The 17,028-nt window shown below is 32.4% G+C and overlaps 1 protein-coding gene across 6 annotated transcripts in view; it reads left to right on the top strand.

The window, feature by feature from the left end:
* The window catches only part of LOC143223628 (glutamate receptor ionotropic, kainate 2-like), a 97,095-nt gene that overhangs the window by 33,667 nt on the left and 46,400 nt on the right, over nucleotides 1-17,028 (top strand). For 4 of the 6 annotated variants that reach the window (XM_076451817.1, XM_076451820.1, XM_076451819.1 and 1 more), the window contains 2 exons: nucleotides 8,918-8,971; nucleotides 10,675-10,842. In XM_076451817.1, the coding sequence (XP_076307932.1) occupies nucleotides 8,918-8,971; nucleotides 10,675-10,842 (222 nt within the window). Of the gene's footprint in view, nucleotides 1-2,246; nucleotides 2,298-8,917; nucleotides 8,972-10,674; nucleotides 10,843-17,028 lie in introns of those variants that run through there. The other 2 variants (XM_076451821.1, XM_076451818.1) reach the window with 2 other exon arrangements.

Below are 17,028 nucleotides of genomic sequence, written 5' to 3'. Positions count from 1 at the left end.
ATGTATTGCAAACGATGTCAAAGTTGAGAAACATTATTTGCATAAAAGCATAAATATAATTAAAAATAATAAAGAGAATATAATAATATAATAATCAGTTAAAGATGTATAGTGATGATAACAAAGATGTGTAGTATTGATGATAAAGGTACATCTTCTTGTATCGAGAGGTACGGCATGGCCAGGTGGTTAAGCCACTCGACTCGTAATCTGAGGGTCGCAGGTTCGAATCCCCGTCGCACCAAACATGCTCGCCCTTTCAGCCGTGGGGGCGTTATAAAGTGCAATCTATCCCACTATTTGTTTGTAAAAGAGCAGCCCAAGAGTTGGCGGTGGGTGGTGGTGACTAGCTGCCTTCCCTCTAGGTTATAAACAGAAGCGTAGGAAACAAATAAGCTTATAAACAAAAGCGTAGAAAATAAACGAAGTGAAGTTAACCAAAAATGCCCTTAGTGTGATTTGCATTACAACATTTGACACTAAAATCCACAGTCGGCCACGTGTACATTAACCCGCACGCCTATTTGTGTTTTTAATGTTATTACTAATGACATAGACTAGTGACTATGGTACTCAACTCGCATTCTATGGGTCGCGAGTTCCAAACCTCACCCTTTCAGTCGTGGGAGTACTATAAGTAATGTGAAGGTTAATCCCGCTGTTCGTTAGCAAGAGAGAATCCCAATATTTAGCGGTGGTTGGTGTTGGCTTGCTGCCTTCATTCTAGACTATGAATACTAAATTAGTTACGACTATTGTAGAGAGACCCTTAGTAGATTTGCGCGAAATTCAAATCAAACAACATTAATGACACAAGCGGTAATATGTAACAAACAACATTAATGACACAAGCGGTAATATGTGACAAACAACATCGATATGTACAAACCAATTTTTTCTAACAAATAAAAGCAACATTAAAACAACGAATGGTGATAAACAACACAATTAATAACTGAACTAATAAATCAGTTAAAGGTACAAAGAACAAAGTTCCAAGAGAAGATGGCATAGAAAAAGCCATGTACCTAGAGTGTGGGATTAACTGTAACATTTTTACGTCCCCACGGCTGAACGGGCGAACATGTTTGGTGTGACTGAGATTTGAACCCACAAATCTCAAATTACGAGTCGAATACTTTAACCATCTGACCTTGCCGGGACGTAAAAAATTTGGTTTATTTTGAACTAAGCACAAAGCTATACAATGGGTTATCTGTGCTTTGCCCACCACGAGTTTCAAAACCTCGATTTTAGCAGTGTGAGCCCGCAGACATACCGCTGTGCCACAGAGAAACACATATGGTATGTAGCGTTCATGATAGAATACCAATATATGTAATATGTAGCTTAAGTGACAACCAGTCTAAGTTCAGTGATTTTCATACGTTTAAGCCTTTATAACGTTTAAATAAAATTATATGTTGTTGGAAGGAATCCGTTATGTTGACAACTAGATAGTTAGTAATGATAAATGACCGTTTTACGGATGACATGCGATAGTACTAACAGGTTCGAATAAGTAGTTTGTGTTAAATGGTCTTGTAACATATATTTAACTTGTTTTTCAACTCGTATAGCTTCATTCAAATTAATATTAGAAAAAGCTGCTGAATACTGAAATTATCCTTTCAATAGAAATAGTGTTTTTCTAAAATTGATCGAGATCTAACCCCATGAAGTGCAGTTGTGATGCACAATGCTTAGTATGGAATAATGTAGTGTATCTTATGTTGTAGTCATGGAAACCATTACACAATGTTTAGTACGGAATAATGTAGTGTATCTTCTGTTGTCGTCATGGAAACCAATAAACAATGTTTAGTATGGAATAATGTAGTGTATCTTCTGTTGTCGTCATGGAAACCAATAAACAATGTTTAGTATGGAATAATGTGTATATTCTGTTGTAGTCATGGAAACCAATAAACAATGTTTTGTATGGAATAATACAGTGTATCTTCTGTTGTAGTCATGGAAACCCTTACACAATGCTTAGTATGGAATAATACAGTGTATCTTCTGTTGTCGTCATGGAAACCTAAACTATTTAATTCTAGCTGGCATTTTTAGTTTGCAGCCTGAAATATTCACTTGTAGTTGGTATTGTAATTATGGTCTCGGAGTCTAAAGTGTTAAAGCGCACCTTGGTAATATAATTTGAAGCCTTAAAATACATTTAGTGCCCTAATCTTGGAATCCGAAGCCTTAAAGTTTATTTGTCTTTATAGGTTGAACTCATAACTTTGGAGATGTGTTGATTTTTGTGGTCTCAGAGTATGGAGTCTTAAAATGAGGTTAGTGGTGTAGTTTGAAAGTATGAATACTTAAGGTTTGGGTGGTGTTGAAGACCTATATTTAAAATTATTGTCGTAGTGATAAGTTTTAAGTTATTGAAGTTTGTTACTGTCGTAACGAAAATGTCTAACTTATTGGAGTTTAGGTAGTGTAGTAGGCCTAACGTGGATTAGTCGTTAAGGCGCTAGGCTTCCAATCTGAAGGTTGTGAGTTCGAACGTGCTCGTCCTATGTGTTATTTGGGAGTTAAGTCAAAAGTGACCAATATTTTGTTACTGTTGTTTTCTAAAATATCGTCTGCCATCTGTCTGACTGGTATAGTAACGTTGTTTCTATCTGTCTGACTGGTATAGCAACATTGTTTCTATCTGTCTGACTAGTATAGTAACGTTGGTTCTATCTGTCTGACTGGTATAGTAATATTGTTTCTATCTGTCTTACCAGTATAATAACCTTGTTTCTATCTGTCTTACCAGTATAATAACCTTGTTTCTATCTGTCTGACTGGTATAGTAACATTGTTTCTATCTGTCTGATTGGTATAGTAATATTGTTTCTATCTCTCTGATGGTATAGTAACGTTGGTTCTATCTGTCTGACTGGTATAGTAATATTGTTTCTATCTCTCTGATGGTATAATAACATTAGTTCTATCTGTATGACTGGTATAGTAGCGTTGTTTCTATCTGTCTGACTGATATAGTAATGTTGTTTCTATCTGCCTGACTGGTATAGTAACATTTTTTTATCTGTCTGACTGGTATAGTAGCGTTGTTTCTATCTGTCTGACTGGTATAGTAACATTGTTTTTATCTGTCTGACTGGTATAGTAGCGTTGGTTCTATCTGTCTGACTGGTATAGTAATATTGTTTCTATCTCTCTGATGGTATAATAACATTGTTTCCATCTGTCTGACTGGTATAGTAACATTGTTTCTATCTGTCTGACTGGTATAGTAGCGTTGTTTCTATCTGTCTGACTGGTATAGTAACGTTGTTTCTATCTGTCTGACTGGTATAGTAGCGTTGTTTCTATCTGCCTGACTGGTATAGTAACGTTGTTCCTATCTATCTGGCTGACTTGTACAATGCAGACATTTTGACCACGTGCCAGGTCCTGGAATAGAACACTGATGTATGTGTTACCTTGTCAAGACGAAGATTTCAGTGAATTTTGACAAGGATTCTAATAACGATATCAAAAGTTGTTAACAAACTACTCGACACGAATTACTGGTCTGTGTTAACCTGAGTTTATTTTAATTCCTAAACTAACAACTTTCTCAACTCAATAAACTGGATAAGTAAAAAAAAGAAAACAAAAACACCCAGAAGACCTCGGCTTTTTTTTTTTAAGATGCTTATTCTTGGTGTGAAAATAAACGTGACTTTTATGTTTTCTCATGTAACTTACTTATGAAGTCTGGGTTCCGTTTAAAAGTAACTCTGCTCAACAATGTATAGTTGTGAAGAAGTCAATACGAAGCTTATAAACAAATATATATATATCGAGTTACAATCCTAGTTACAACCATACAGACTAAAATCTTATTCTTTCAATGAAAAGAGCTCTACGTTGACCCGATTACCAAAACCAATAATAGGAATGTGTTAAATTCAGTGTAGAAAAGCAAAGTTATTCCGAACTCCATTTTTTCTAGGTACTAAGACTAGAAACAAATATAAATGATTTGAAGTTGACTATTATGACAAAATACTTTAACAAGTTTGTATGTTAATTTCGAAAGCTTGTGTTCCATACCTTTCTATACATGTATAACTAGCTTTAAAAATAATTTAATGGATATTTAAATCTATAGGACTTTTCAGTTGTATGGTAATGTTACTTATTATATCATAGGGTTTTTCAGTTGTATGGTAATGTTACTTATAATGTCATAGGGTTTTTCAGTTGTATGGTAATGTTGCTTGTTATTTCATTGGTTTTTCGGTTGTATGGTAATGTTGCTTGTTATCTCATTGGTTTTTTCAGTTGTATTGTAATGTTACCTGTTATCTCATTGGTTTTTCGGTTGTATGGTAATGTTACTTGTTATTTCATTGGTTTTTCAGTTGTATGGTAATGTTGCTTGTTATTTCATTGGTTTTTCGGTTGTATGGTAATGTTGCTTGTTATTTCATTGGTTTTTCAGTTGTATGGTAATGTTACTTGTTATTTCATTGGTTTTACAGTTGTATGGTAATTTTACTTGTTATATCATTGGTTTTTCAGTTGTATGGTAATGTTGCTTGTTATCTCATTGGTTTTTCAGTTGTATGGTAATGTTACTTGTTATTTCATTGGTTTTTCGGTTGTATGGTAATGTTGCTTGTTATTTCATTGGTTTTTCAGTTGTATGGTAATGTTGCTTGTTATTTCATTGGTTTTTCAGTTGTATGGTAATGTTGCTTGTTATTTCATTGGTTTTCAGTTGTATGGTAATGTTACTTGTTATCTCATTGGTTTTCAGGTTGTATGGTAATGTTACTTATAATTTCATTGGTTTTCAGTTGTATGGTAATGTTGCTTGTTATCTCATTGGTTTTCAGTTGTATGGTAATGTTACTTTATCCCATTGGTTTTTCAGTTGTATGGTAATGTTACTTGTTATCTCATTGGTTTTTCAGTTGTATGGTAATGTTACTTGTTATCTCATTGGTTTTCAGTTGTATGGTAATGTTGCTTGTTATTTCATTGGTTTTCAGTTGTATGGTAATGTTGCTTGTTATTTCATTGGTTTTCGGTTGTATGGTAATGTTGCTTGTTATCTCATTGGTTTTTCAGTTGTATGGTAATGTTACTTGTTATTTCATTGGTTTTTCGGTTGTATGGTAATGTTGCTTGTTATTTCATTGGTTTTTCGGTTGTATGGTAATGTTGCTTGTTATTTCATTGGTTTTTCAGTTGTATGGTAATGTTACTTGTTATTTCATTGGTTTTACAGTTGTATGGTAATGTTACTTGTTATATCATTGGTTTTTCAGTTGTATGGTAATGTTGCTTGTTATTTCTTTGGTTTTTCGGTTGTATGGTAATGTTGCTTGTTATTTCATTGGTTTTTCAGTTGTATAGTAATGTTACTTGTTATATCATTGGTTTTTCAGTTGTATGGTAATGTTACTTGTTATTTCATTGGTTTTTCGGTTGTATGGTAATGTTGCTTGTTATTTCATTGGTTTTTCGGTTGTATGGTAATGTTACTTGTTATTTCATTGGTTTTTCGGTTGTATGGTAATGTTGCTTGTTATTTCATTGGTTTTTCGGTTGTATGGTAATGTTGCTTGTTATTTCATTGGTTTTTCAGTTGTATGGTAATGTTACTTGTTATTTCATTGGTTTTTCAGTTGTATGGTAATGTTGCTTGTTATTTCATTGGTTTTTCGGTTGTATGGTAATGTTGCTTGTTATTTCATTGGTTTTTCAGTTGTATGGTAATGTTACTTGTTATTTCATTGGTTTTTCGGTTGTATGGTAATGTTGCTTGTTATCTCATTGGTTTTTCAGTTGTATGGTAATGTTACTTGTTATTTCATTGGTTTTTCGGTTGTATGGTAATGTTACTTATAATGTCATAAGGTTTTACAGTTGTATCGTAATGTTACTTGTTATCTCATTGGTTTTTTCAGTTGTATTGTAATGTTACCTGTTATCTCATTGGTTTTTCAGTTGTATGGTAATGTTACTTGTTATTTCATTGGTTTTCAGTTGTATGGTAATGTTGCTTGTTATTTCATTGGTTTTTCGGTTGTATGGTAATGTTGCTTGTTATTTCATTGGTTTTTCAGTTGTATGGTAATGTTGCTTGTTATTTCATTGGTTTTTCGGTTGTATGGTAATGTTGCTTGTTATCTCATTGGTTTTTCAGTTGTATGGTAATGTTACTTGTTATTTCATTGGTTTTTCGGTTGTATGGTAATGTTGCTTGTTATTTCATTGGTTTTTCGGTTGTATGGTAATGTTGCTTGTTATTTCATTGGTTTTTCAGTTGTATGGTAATGTTACTTGTTATTTCATTGGTTTTACAGTTGTATGGTAATTTTACTTGTTATATCATTGGTTTTTCAGTTGTATGGTAATGTTGCTTGTTATTTCTTTGGTTTTTCGGTTGTATGGTAATGTTGCTTGTTATTTCATTGGTTTTTCAGTTGTATAGTAATGTTACTTGTTATATCATTGGTTTTTCAGTTGTATGGTAATGTTACTTGTTATTTCATTGGTTTTTCGGTTGTATGGTAATGTTGCTTGTTATTTCATTGGTTTTTCGGTTGTATGGTAATGTTACTTGTTATTTCATTGGTTTTTCGGTTGTATGGTAATGTTGCTTGTTATTTCATTGGTTTTTCGGTTGTATGGTAATGTTGCTTGTTATTTCATTGGTTTTTCAGTTGTATGGTAATGTTACTTGTTATTTCATTGGTTTTACAGTTGTATGGTAATTTTACTTGTTATTTCATTGGTTTTTCGGTTGTATGGTAATGTTGCTTGTTATTTCATTGGTTTTTCAGTTGTATGGTAATGTTACTTGTTATTTCATTGGTTTTTCGGTTGTATGGTAATGTTGCTTGTTATCTCATTGGTTTTTCAGTTGTATGGTAATGTTACTTGTTATTTCATTGGTTTTCGGTTGTATGGTAATGTTGCTTGTTATTTCATTGGTTTTTCGGTTGTATGGTAATGTTGCTTGTTATTTCATTGGTTCTTTGGTTGTATGGTAATGTTACTTGTTATTTCATTGGTTTTTCAGTTGTATGGTAGTGTTACTTGTTATTTCATTGGTTTTTCAGTTGTATGGTAATGTTACTTGTTATCTCATTGGTTTTTTAGTTGTATGGTAGTGTTACTTGTTATTTCATTGGTTTTTCAGTTGTATGGTAATGTTACTTGTTATAAACACGAACTAATCTTAATGATGACAATATTATAATGTTACATGATAGGCGTAATTTACTATGAAATAAGACATACGTCTCGTAATTTTATTTCTTTAAATGAAGGATGTTCACATTCAGAACCGTAGCTGATGTCGTCCATTAATCTAATTGGCCTCGTCGTCTTCATCTCCTTCCACCCAATTAATAAAATCCGGACCCGAGATTGTCCCCATCACATTTCAACTTTAGTGGTAAACATTTTGTATTATAAATCAACGTATAAATTAGTTGTACTTGAAAATCATATGTTTAGTCAAGGTTCGTAAGATGTTTTATTGTTGGAACATGAAACTGACATGCTCTGTCTCTGGTCTTCCTGGTATGGATAGAAACATGAAACAGCATCCTCTGTCCCTGGTCTTCCCAATATGGATAGAAACATAAAACAACCATTCTCTGTCCCTGGTCTTCCTGGTATGGATAGAAACATAAAACAACCATCCTCTGTGCCTGGTCTTCCCGGTATGGATAGAAACATAAAACATCCATTCTCTGTCCCTGGTCTTCCCAGTCTGTATTGGAACATAAAACAGTAATCCTCTGTCTCTGGTATTCCCAATATGGATAGAAACATAAAACAACCATCCTCTGTCCCTGGTCGTCCTGGTATGGATAGAAACATAAAACAACCATCCTCTGTGCCTGGTCTTCCCGGTATGGATAGAAACATAAAACATCCATTCTCTGTCCCTGGTCTTCCCAGTCTGTATTGGAACATAAAACAGTAATCCTCTGTCTCTGGTCTTCCTGGTATGGATAGAAACATAAAACAACCATCCTCTGTGCCTGGTCTTCCCGGTATGGATAGAAACATAAAACATCCATTCTCTGTCCCTGGTATTCCCAGTCTGGATTGGAACATAAAACAGTAATCCTCTGTCTCTGGTTTTTCCTGGAACCTGCAAGTAGCAGAACGGTATGTCTGCGTACTTACAACACTAAAAACCTGATAGCACAACACTGATAGCCCATTGTGTTCCCTTAAAAAAACAAAAAAAACAAACAAATAACAACAGACGTTTTCTAGTTTAAAATGCCTAGTTTCAGTTTAGCCAACAAAGTTTGTCTAAACATCCCTACATATCGCTCAACAATAGTATTGAAAATAGTAATCCTGAATTCACAGCAATTCACAACATACCTGGTTGTAATTTTCTTAATATTTTTTTAGCCAAATTCAAGGTGAAACAAGGGTTGTAGAAAGTGTCGTCCTAAGTACAAGAGGTCTTTAACCGGATGACTAACTTGTAGTGTTAAAAATAAATACACTTGATTGTTTTTCTTCTCTTACGTGATGGGCTAACATTTGTGGTGGGAGGTTCATGCTTTTCCTCTCTCTAAATTAATAAATAATTTTTTTGGGGTATTAGTTTTCAAGATACTGTGTTTTTAGATAATATGAAACTGAGCTCGTTAATATGCATATACGAATAAAATAATTTGCCTGATCAATTAATTGGAAATAGAAATAGTAAATAGCAGTTCATGTTTTCTGTTTATCGCAGAATAACTTGTTTCATATTGATTCTGAACTGTTTAAAAATAAGGTAACATTTGTCAACTGTTTAACAATTTTACCAAAACGTTTAATACATATGTACTAGATTTTGTTTATAATCCATTTCTTTTAAAATTATGACAAGTTACAAATTAACGGTTGTTTTGTTTTTATTTATATTCAACATTAGGCCAAAGAAGTGGACATGATGTCAGAATACTACAATTACTTTATCACATCGTTGGTAAGTAAAGTCGTAACCAGTCTTATACTAAAATTGTACACACTAAAAATGTGCACAAAATACTGCTGTGTTACCGGTGATGTTATTATATGAATTCAAATTACGTACTCGTGTTCTGTTTTTCCATCTGACATCCACCCAACCATACACGCACACAGTAGCTCAGTAGTTTGCCTGTGTGCTTACATCGCCACAATGTGGGATTCAATACTCAATATTCAATACACAATAGTCCATTGTGTAGCTTTGTGTTTGAAATAAATCAACCATCATTTTCGTGCACACTAATATCTCATATTAAAGTTTATGTCATGAGAACACCTTCAAGAACCGGAGGAACCACTAAGGTTTCAACCATCTTTCCTTATACCAGGGGCACAACATAGACTTCCAGAAAATAATTGTTGGTTGGCTTAAACTAATTTGTTATTATCAATATTACTAATTTTTCTTTTTTCTTTTTACAACGCTAAAATCAGGGGTTCGATTTCCCTCGGTGGGCTGAGCAGATAGCCCGATGTGGCTTTCTGATAAGAAAAAAAAACAAAAAACCGCACTTTTTTCTTTATTTTTTTGTCTTAGATACACCAGGAAGTATAAGGAAACTTAAACAATAATGTTGTATGCAAATGAAGTTCGCAAACCTACATTATGCACCTTCCTGTTTTTGTTTTCATATTTTTTGTTTATGATTCGCAAGTACTAACGTATAATTAGACCCAACCCGAAACCACATCGCCTTAATGAATAATTATTGTTTTCTTTTTAAAAAATACAAATTTGTGGCTACACACAAAAAAGACTTCTTTATCGAAGATATGGATGTGAATTTCATACACATGGTAATACAAATTAGGCCGAATATTTAAAAAAAATGTGTATTTTGCAAAAAGCAAAACAAATCATATGTTTGAAAGATACTGGTGTATTTCAAGCCATATATACAGTTCTACAGCGATCGTTGTTTCTTTCGGCCTTTATCTAGTGGTGTTTTATAACAGCCGACAGTATTATGTTTTATAATTAAAAAATATACCTCTAATATTGACTTGCAGGAATTTGAATTTTGGAGATACAAAAAAATCGGATTTAGTAGTTTCGTTTTTGAGCTATCAATACCACTCGCGACGTTACAAATTGTAAAGTGACATCATTTACGTATCTACTAACTTACAGACAACACACAACTGTATTGTGGTGCGACTGGTTAAAACAGGTGACTCCACCAGATGGCCATTAACATCCTTTCGGGAAAACTACAAATGAATATTAAAATACACGAGAAAATATTTTTTTGCTCTCTTATAACAGCCGACAATATTTTGTCTTATAAGTGAAATAAACTCTAATATTCACTTGAAGATATTTGAACTTTGTAGGAAAGAAAAAAATGTTCATATCTATTGGTGTTATACTTCGAATTATCAATATCATTCGTTTCAAACAATTTTAAAATGGGGAGAGTAAATAAAAAATTTTAACAATTTATTTTTTTATTCGTCGTTTGCTTACCATTGCTTTGAGAAAGGTTCAGTATCAATGAAAAAAATATTGGGACCTATTTCTTCATTATTTAGAACTTAAGCACTACAGACATTAAGATATTTTAATATTTGAAATATTCATACTACTCATATTAAAATACTTTCAACACGAAATGTAATATTTTATAAAACTATGATATTATACGTTTCATTCTTCAGGACTTACACACCATTGATTTGGAAGAATTTCAATATGGTGGAACAAATATTTCGGGGTTTCGACTTGTAGATGATTCTGCTCGGGAATTCGAAGACATTTCGCAAGTTTGGTATTCTGGAGCTCTTGGATTTGGACATCGCAAGACCAAAGATAAAACTCACTTGAAGGTAACACTTAATAAAATAAAAACAGTTGCCTGTCGTATGTTAATATATGTACTTAAAATATAAAGGCATAGAGAATTGGAAATAAACTATTGTTCTCCAGGATACGTGGAGAAACAACAAATTGTAAAATGAATAAGTTAAATTAGACAATGATACACGAGCTAATACTGTAAACAATATATGCTATGAGTTATGCAACGTAGTTGAAAACCTATAACATGTCGTTTTATGTATAATTAGACGACTATCGAGCTTCTAACATTCGTCGAAAACCATTGGGTTTGTTATAATACCATTGGCAATATATTATGTTTGTTATAATACCATTGGTAGAAGATTTAGCTTTTTGTATAAATAAATCAAATTCAATAATTCTTTGAAATATCCCTTATGATTTTGTACAACATACAGTTCTAGGACGGTATTATTATGTTTTAATATTTAAGTAACTGGCGTAGCACACAATATATTCGTACTTTAATATGTAAAGAAAAAAGCACTGTGTTAAAAATCCAACTGTGTATGAATCGACGAAAGTGTATAAATTTTATTTGTTCTTAAAGAGATTATTTAGTTTAATTTGATTATTACATCCTCTTTTATCTTCGTTAACAATCTGAACAAGTGTGTGTGTGATAATTTAAATAACTTGTGAGTTATATATTATAAGTTAGGTTCGTAAGGAACAAATCTTGATCTATCGTGACGATACTTCAGGATGTTAACCCTATTTGTCCAACAGTTACACGACTTAACATAAATTTATTAAAAGTGAAATGTATATTTATTCATTGTAATCGATAACCTATATTGAAAACAATATGACAGCCATCAAGGAAACCCGATATATAAATACTACATTATATCGTTTGTTCCACTTGATCTAGATAAAAATTGCACACAGAAAAAACTTTGTATTTTAAAACCAGTAAACAAAAAATCATAAGTTTTAAAGAGAGAGAGGAGAAAAACATGTCATTTTAACCTGAAAGTGAACTTAATGTTCAAATAGTATAAAACAGGGTCAATGTTCAGTATCCTTTTAGAGGTTCTGTTTATTTATATTATAATGTGGACGACATAAGTACAGTGATGATAGATATACTGAGGTGACTTGAGAAACTATTAGATTAACATCTGAGAGGATATAAACTTCGAGTTTATTAGATGTAAGAAATATACAAATACACTAAGTTTAATACATTGACCTAGTATATGTTCATCACCTCAAAATGCCAGGTCAACGTGAAGAAACTCAGTGTATTTATACATTTTTTATTTTCAATAAATTCGAAGTGTATGTCATCCTTGTTGTTAATATAATGACTGTAGCGCATTAAGTAAATTTGTATTCAACAAAGAAACAAAAATCACCGGTCGTGTAAATCGTTTCAAAGTATAGAGGGCGTTGCAATAGATTTTGTTATTTTCAAAGATTTGGGCTTTCTCCTCAAGAGTTAACCAAATATATTTTACGAACGACATTGGACTTTAAATTAACGATTTGAACCAAATAATTAAATTTAAAATTCTAAACAAGGAAGCAAAACTAAAGGACTGAAGAAAAGACGTTGAAATAATTGGATAAAGGACCTCTAACAAAGGAATTAAAAAAATGAGTAAAGACTTAAACTAAGGATTGGTTTGAATTTCTCGCAAATCTACACGGAGATTCGAACCTGCCACCCTCGGATTACAAAGTCCAGTGCCTTCACCACTAAACCATGGCGGGCCATTAATTCAACCTGTAACAACAACAAAAAGTTGTTAGCAAATTGATTAAACAAAAGAACTTTAACTCAGGAGTTAGCGACCAGACACTTACACCAAGAAACGTTAACTCAAACTCTAACAAAAGGTCGTTAGAAAAAAGGTTAAAACAAAGGACCTTCTAAGTGGCTAAGATGGCCCTTCTTTATTTGATATTTTTGGCAGGATAGCACTAATTATAAAATAATTATGTAATTCACTTCGGTCAAGAGCCAGTTCATCCATTGTTCAAGATGTGCAGTGACTTTCCAGGATTTCTTTCTTTAAGTGGGATTGAGGAAAGAATAACTAAACGTTTTGTTGGCAATGGATTCAAAATGTCGAGGACACAAAAATCTTAAAAGGCCATGTCTTAGACGGGAGGTCATATTTTAGACGAAGAACCGCTGAGGAAGTAAAATTTTTCGAAGTGCGTTTGTTGTCTTTGCCCCTTCTGTAGACACGTCTCTAGAGGCTTGTATTTTTAATTAACTAAAAATAATAATTAAAAAAGCTATTGTAATAAAAAACCTAGGAGAGTTTTACACTAGGGGAAAGTACAGAAGTCCGTACTGGTGGTTTTTAACAGAACCAATCTTGCGAAAAAGAAATAAAAGCTGAATTCTCTGACTTGGTTCATCAATCTGGTTCTGTTTCATTTACTCTGTTAAAAAAACATACACACTCACACATGTGGTGTGTATGTGTGTTTGTTGGTTTGTTTTTATCTAACTGTTTTCAATTTTGTTTACGGAGACGATATGTTCATGTTTCAAATGATAGAACTTTAACAATTGAATAATATAGCATATCTTCAGTTACAAACCGTTATTTTTTTATAATTCCCGAAACTTTGCAAACTGGTGTTTTTGTAATTTGTGCTAAACTACAAACCGTTGTTTCTCTAATTTGCGCGAAGCTGCAAAGTACTGTTTGTTGTTTGCATAATTTGCGCAAATTCGAAGCATTTTGTATTTAAAAAAATTAAAAGAGACAGTAGAAAGCGAATTTAAAAATAAAAGTCGTTGAGTTTAGATTTTATGCTGATAAACTAGACATCAGTAGAATTTACACATTATGTTGTGTGTGTGTATTGTGTACATATCATGAGGACAAAAAATATATTATTGTTGAAGTATAAAATTATTATAATATATTTATATTTATGACTCTTTTTCATTCGATAATTAATTTTGTGTAAAGTTGATTTTCTTACAGCGTTCTCTCTTCTTTCTTTTCTCATGCTACAATATGGCAGAATATAACGGTAGGTTATATGATATAACTGTATCCCATGATTATATGATAGTGTTAGTTGTGAATACTCAACAAGCGTTGTATTTGTTTAACGTTTTATTGTGTTTGAGAATTGGTTGATACACGCTCTACAGGAAAAGAAATAAATTACACTGAAAGAGAGAGTTTGTTGGAACACAAACTACACCCAATGTGGCCTTAAAATTAAGGGTTAAGATCATGTAATTAGCAGACATTGTATGCTTTAAACTAAAATATTCCAAATGATTAATGATAATTTTGTTTCTGTACCTACGCTATAAAAAAAAACAACTTCTTTCATCTTTCAATTACAGTTACTATAATCAGTTTTTTTTCCCCTGGCGACACTTAACGTTTTTAGTAAATTAGGCCTACATTCAGAACTTATCATTATTATCCGAATTATTTTCGGTAGTTATACAAATAAGCTCTCCCTGTGGTATTTTGTAGAACGAAATGTCTCATTTCCTTAAGCTTATACGTTAACTTTTCAGATTAAAGTATTTGTTTGCTCTGTTTGTTTGTTCTTTGAATTTCGCGCAAAGCGACACGAGGATTATCTGCGCTAGCCGCCATTAATGTAGCAGTGTAAGACTAGAGAGAAGACAACACGTCATCACCACCGACCGCCAACTCTTGGTCTTACTTGGTCACTAACGAATAGTGGGATTGACCATCACATGGTAACGCCCCCACTGCTGGAAATAGTGAGCATATCCGGTTGACGGGGATTCGAACCCGTGACCCTCAGATTACGAATCCTAACCACATGGCCATGGCAGGCCCACCGTAGAAAAGGAACACTTTAAATAGTGAGAAAATTGTTCTCGGATTCGCAGGTCTGAATTTAAGAAGGAATTTTTTTTAATAGATTAAAAGGGTAAGACGCTGGCTCTTATAGTTTGGATGTTTCATTGGAATAACCTACAGGAAGGCTGGTAACGTTCAGGTTCAAAGATGTCTTACCTGATATAATTTATTTTGAGAAATTGGTCAACCTCCCAGATGCATTTTCCTTTACTGACAGCTAGCAGAATGCAGACAGAGATACTTTCTCGTAACAAACAAGGTAATAGATAAATTGATTGGTTTGGCTTTTGGAATTTCGCACAAAGCTACTCCAGGGCTATCTGTACTAGCCGTCCCTAATATAGCAGTGTAAGACTAGAGGGAAGGCAGCTAGTTATCACCACCCACCGCCAACTCTTGGACCAACGAATAGTGGGATTGACCGTCACATTATAACGCCCCCACGGCTGGGAGGGCGAGCATGTTTAGCGCGACGCGGGCGCGAACCCGCGACCCTCGGATTACGAGTCGCACGCCTAAGGCGCTAGGCCATGCCAGGCCAGATAAATGGAAGGCAGAAACAAGGTTTAGAATTTATAAACGTTCTTTTGACGGTTGCAATGGAAATTCAAATAAGGAAAAAAAACTTAGTTTCCTCATGTGGTATTTTAAAACTTGGCACCTCTGAATATGATTTTATTGCAACACTAAAATTTCATGAAGAAGGTCATACTTTGACTGAAGGCACTTGAAATACTCGATGAGAAAAGTTAAAAAATATCGTTACATCAAATACTTATTCTGTTGTTATAGGCTACAAGACCTATGTGGAATAGAATTGGTCAAGCAACTTACACCTGAACTTTTTCCCCCAAAGCGTATTTTGGACTAAATCCAAACTAAAAGATGCATTCATTTAACTATTTCATAAATGATACAACACGTTTCAAGTATCCTACTTGCAGAAAATAATACTTCAGAAGTATTGGAAATACAAAATTAAAGCTGCATGAGAGAAAGAGAAAAAAAGAGAATTGACAGTTGAAACTCGGTTTTGAGGAGAGATTTTCACTTAATTCATTGTTGTTATTGTTAACAACTTAATCTTTATTCTCACTTAATTCATTGCTGTTATTGTTAACAACTTAATCTTTATTCTCACTTAATTCATTGTTGTTATTGTTAACAACTTAATCTTTATTCTCACTTAATTCATTGTTGTTATTGTTAACAACTTAATCTTTATTCTCACTTAATTCATTGCTGTTATTGTTAACAACTTAATCTTTATTCTCACTTAATTCATTGCTGTTATTGTTGACAACTTAATATTTATCCTCACTTAATTCATTGCTGTTATTGTTGACAACTTAATATTTATCCTCACTTAATTCATTGTTGTTATTGTTAACAACTTAATCTTTATTCTCACTTAATTCATTGTTGTTATTGTTAACAACTTAATCTTTATTCTCACTTAATTCATTGTTGTTATTGTTAACAACTTAATCTTTATTCTCACTTAATTCATTGTTGTTATTGTTAACAACTTAATCTTTATTCTCACTTAATTCATTGTTGTTATTGTTAACAACTTAATCTTTATTCTCACTTAATTCATTGTTGTTATTGTTAACAACTTAATCTTTATTCTCACTTAATTCATTGTTGTTATTGTTAACAACTTAATCTTTATTCTCACTTAATTCATTGTTGTTATTGTTAACAACTTAATCTTTATTCTCACTTAATTCATTGTTGTTATTGTTAACAACTTAATCTTTATTCTCACTTAATTCATTGTTGTTATTGTTAACAACTTAATCTTTATTCTCACTTAATTCATTGTTGTTATTGTTAACAACTTAATCTTTATTCTCACTTAATTCTTTTGTTATTGTTAACAACTTAATCTTTATTCTTTAATTCATTGTTGTTATTGTTAACAACTTAATCTTTATTCTCACTTAATTCATTGTTGTTATTGTTAACAACTTAATCTTTATTCTCACTTAATTCATTGTTGTTATTGTTAACAACTTAATCTTTATTCTCACTTAATTCATTGTTGTTATTGTTAACAACTTAATCTTTATTCTCACTTAATTCATTGTTGTTATTGTTAACAACTTAATCTTTATTCTCACTTAATTCATTGTTGTTATTGTTAACAACTTAATCTTTATTCTCACTTAATTCATTGTTGTTATTGTTAACAACTTAATCTTTATTCTCACTTAATTCATTGTTGTTATTGTTAACAACTTAATCTTTATTCTCACTTAATTCATTGTTGTTATTGTTAACAACTTAATCTTTATTCTCACTTAATTCATTGTTGTTATTGTTAACAACTTAATCTTTATTCTC

This window comes from Tachypleus tridentatus, chromosome 8, assembly GCF_004210375.1.
Source record: "Tachypleus tridentatus isolate NWPU-2018 chromosome 8, ASM421037v1, whole genome shotgun sequence".
Classification (NCBI taxonomy): Eukaryota; Metazoa; Arthropoda; class Merostomata; order Xiphosura; family Limulidae; genus Tachypleus; species Tachypleus tridentatus.
Note: the sequence above shows the minus strand (reverse complement) of the source record. Positions and strands in the feature narration are given on the sequence as shown.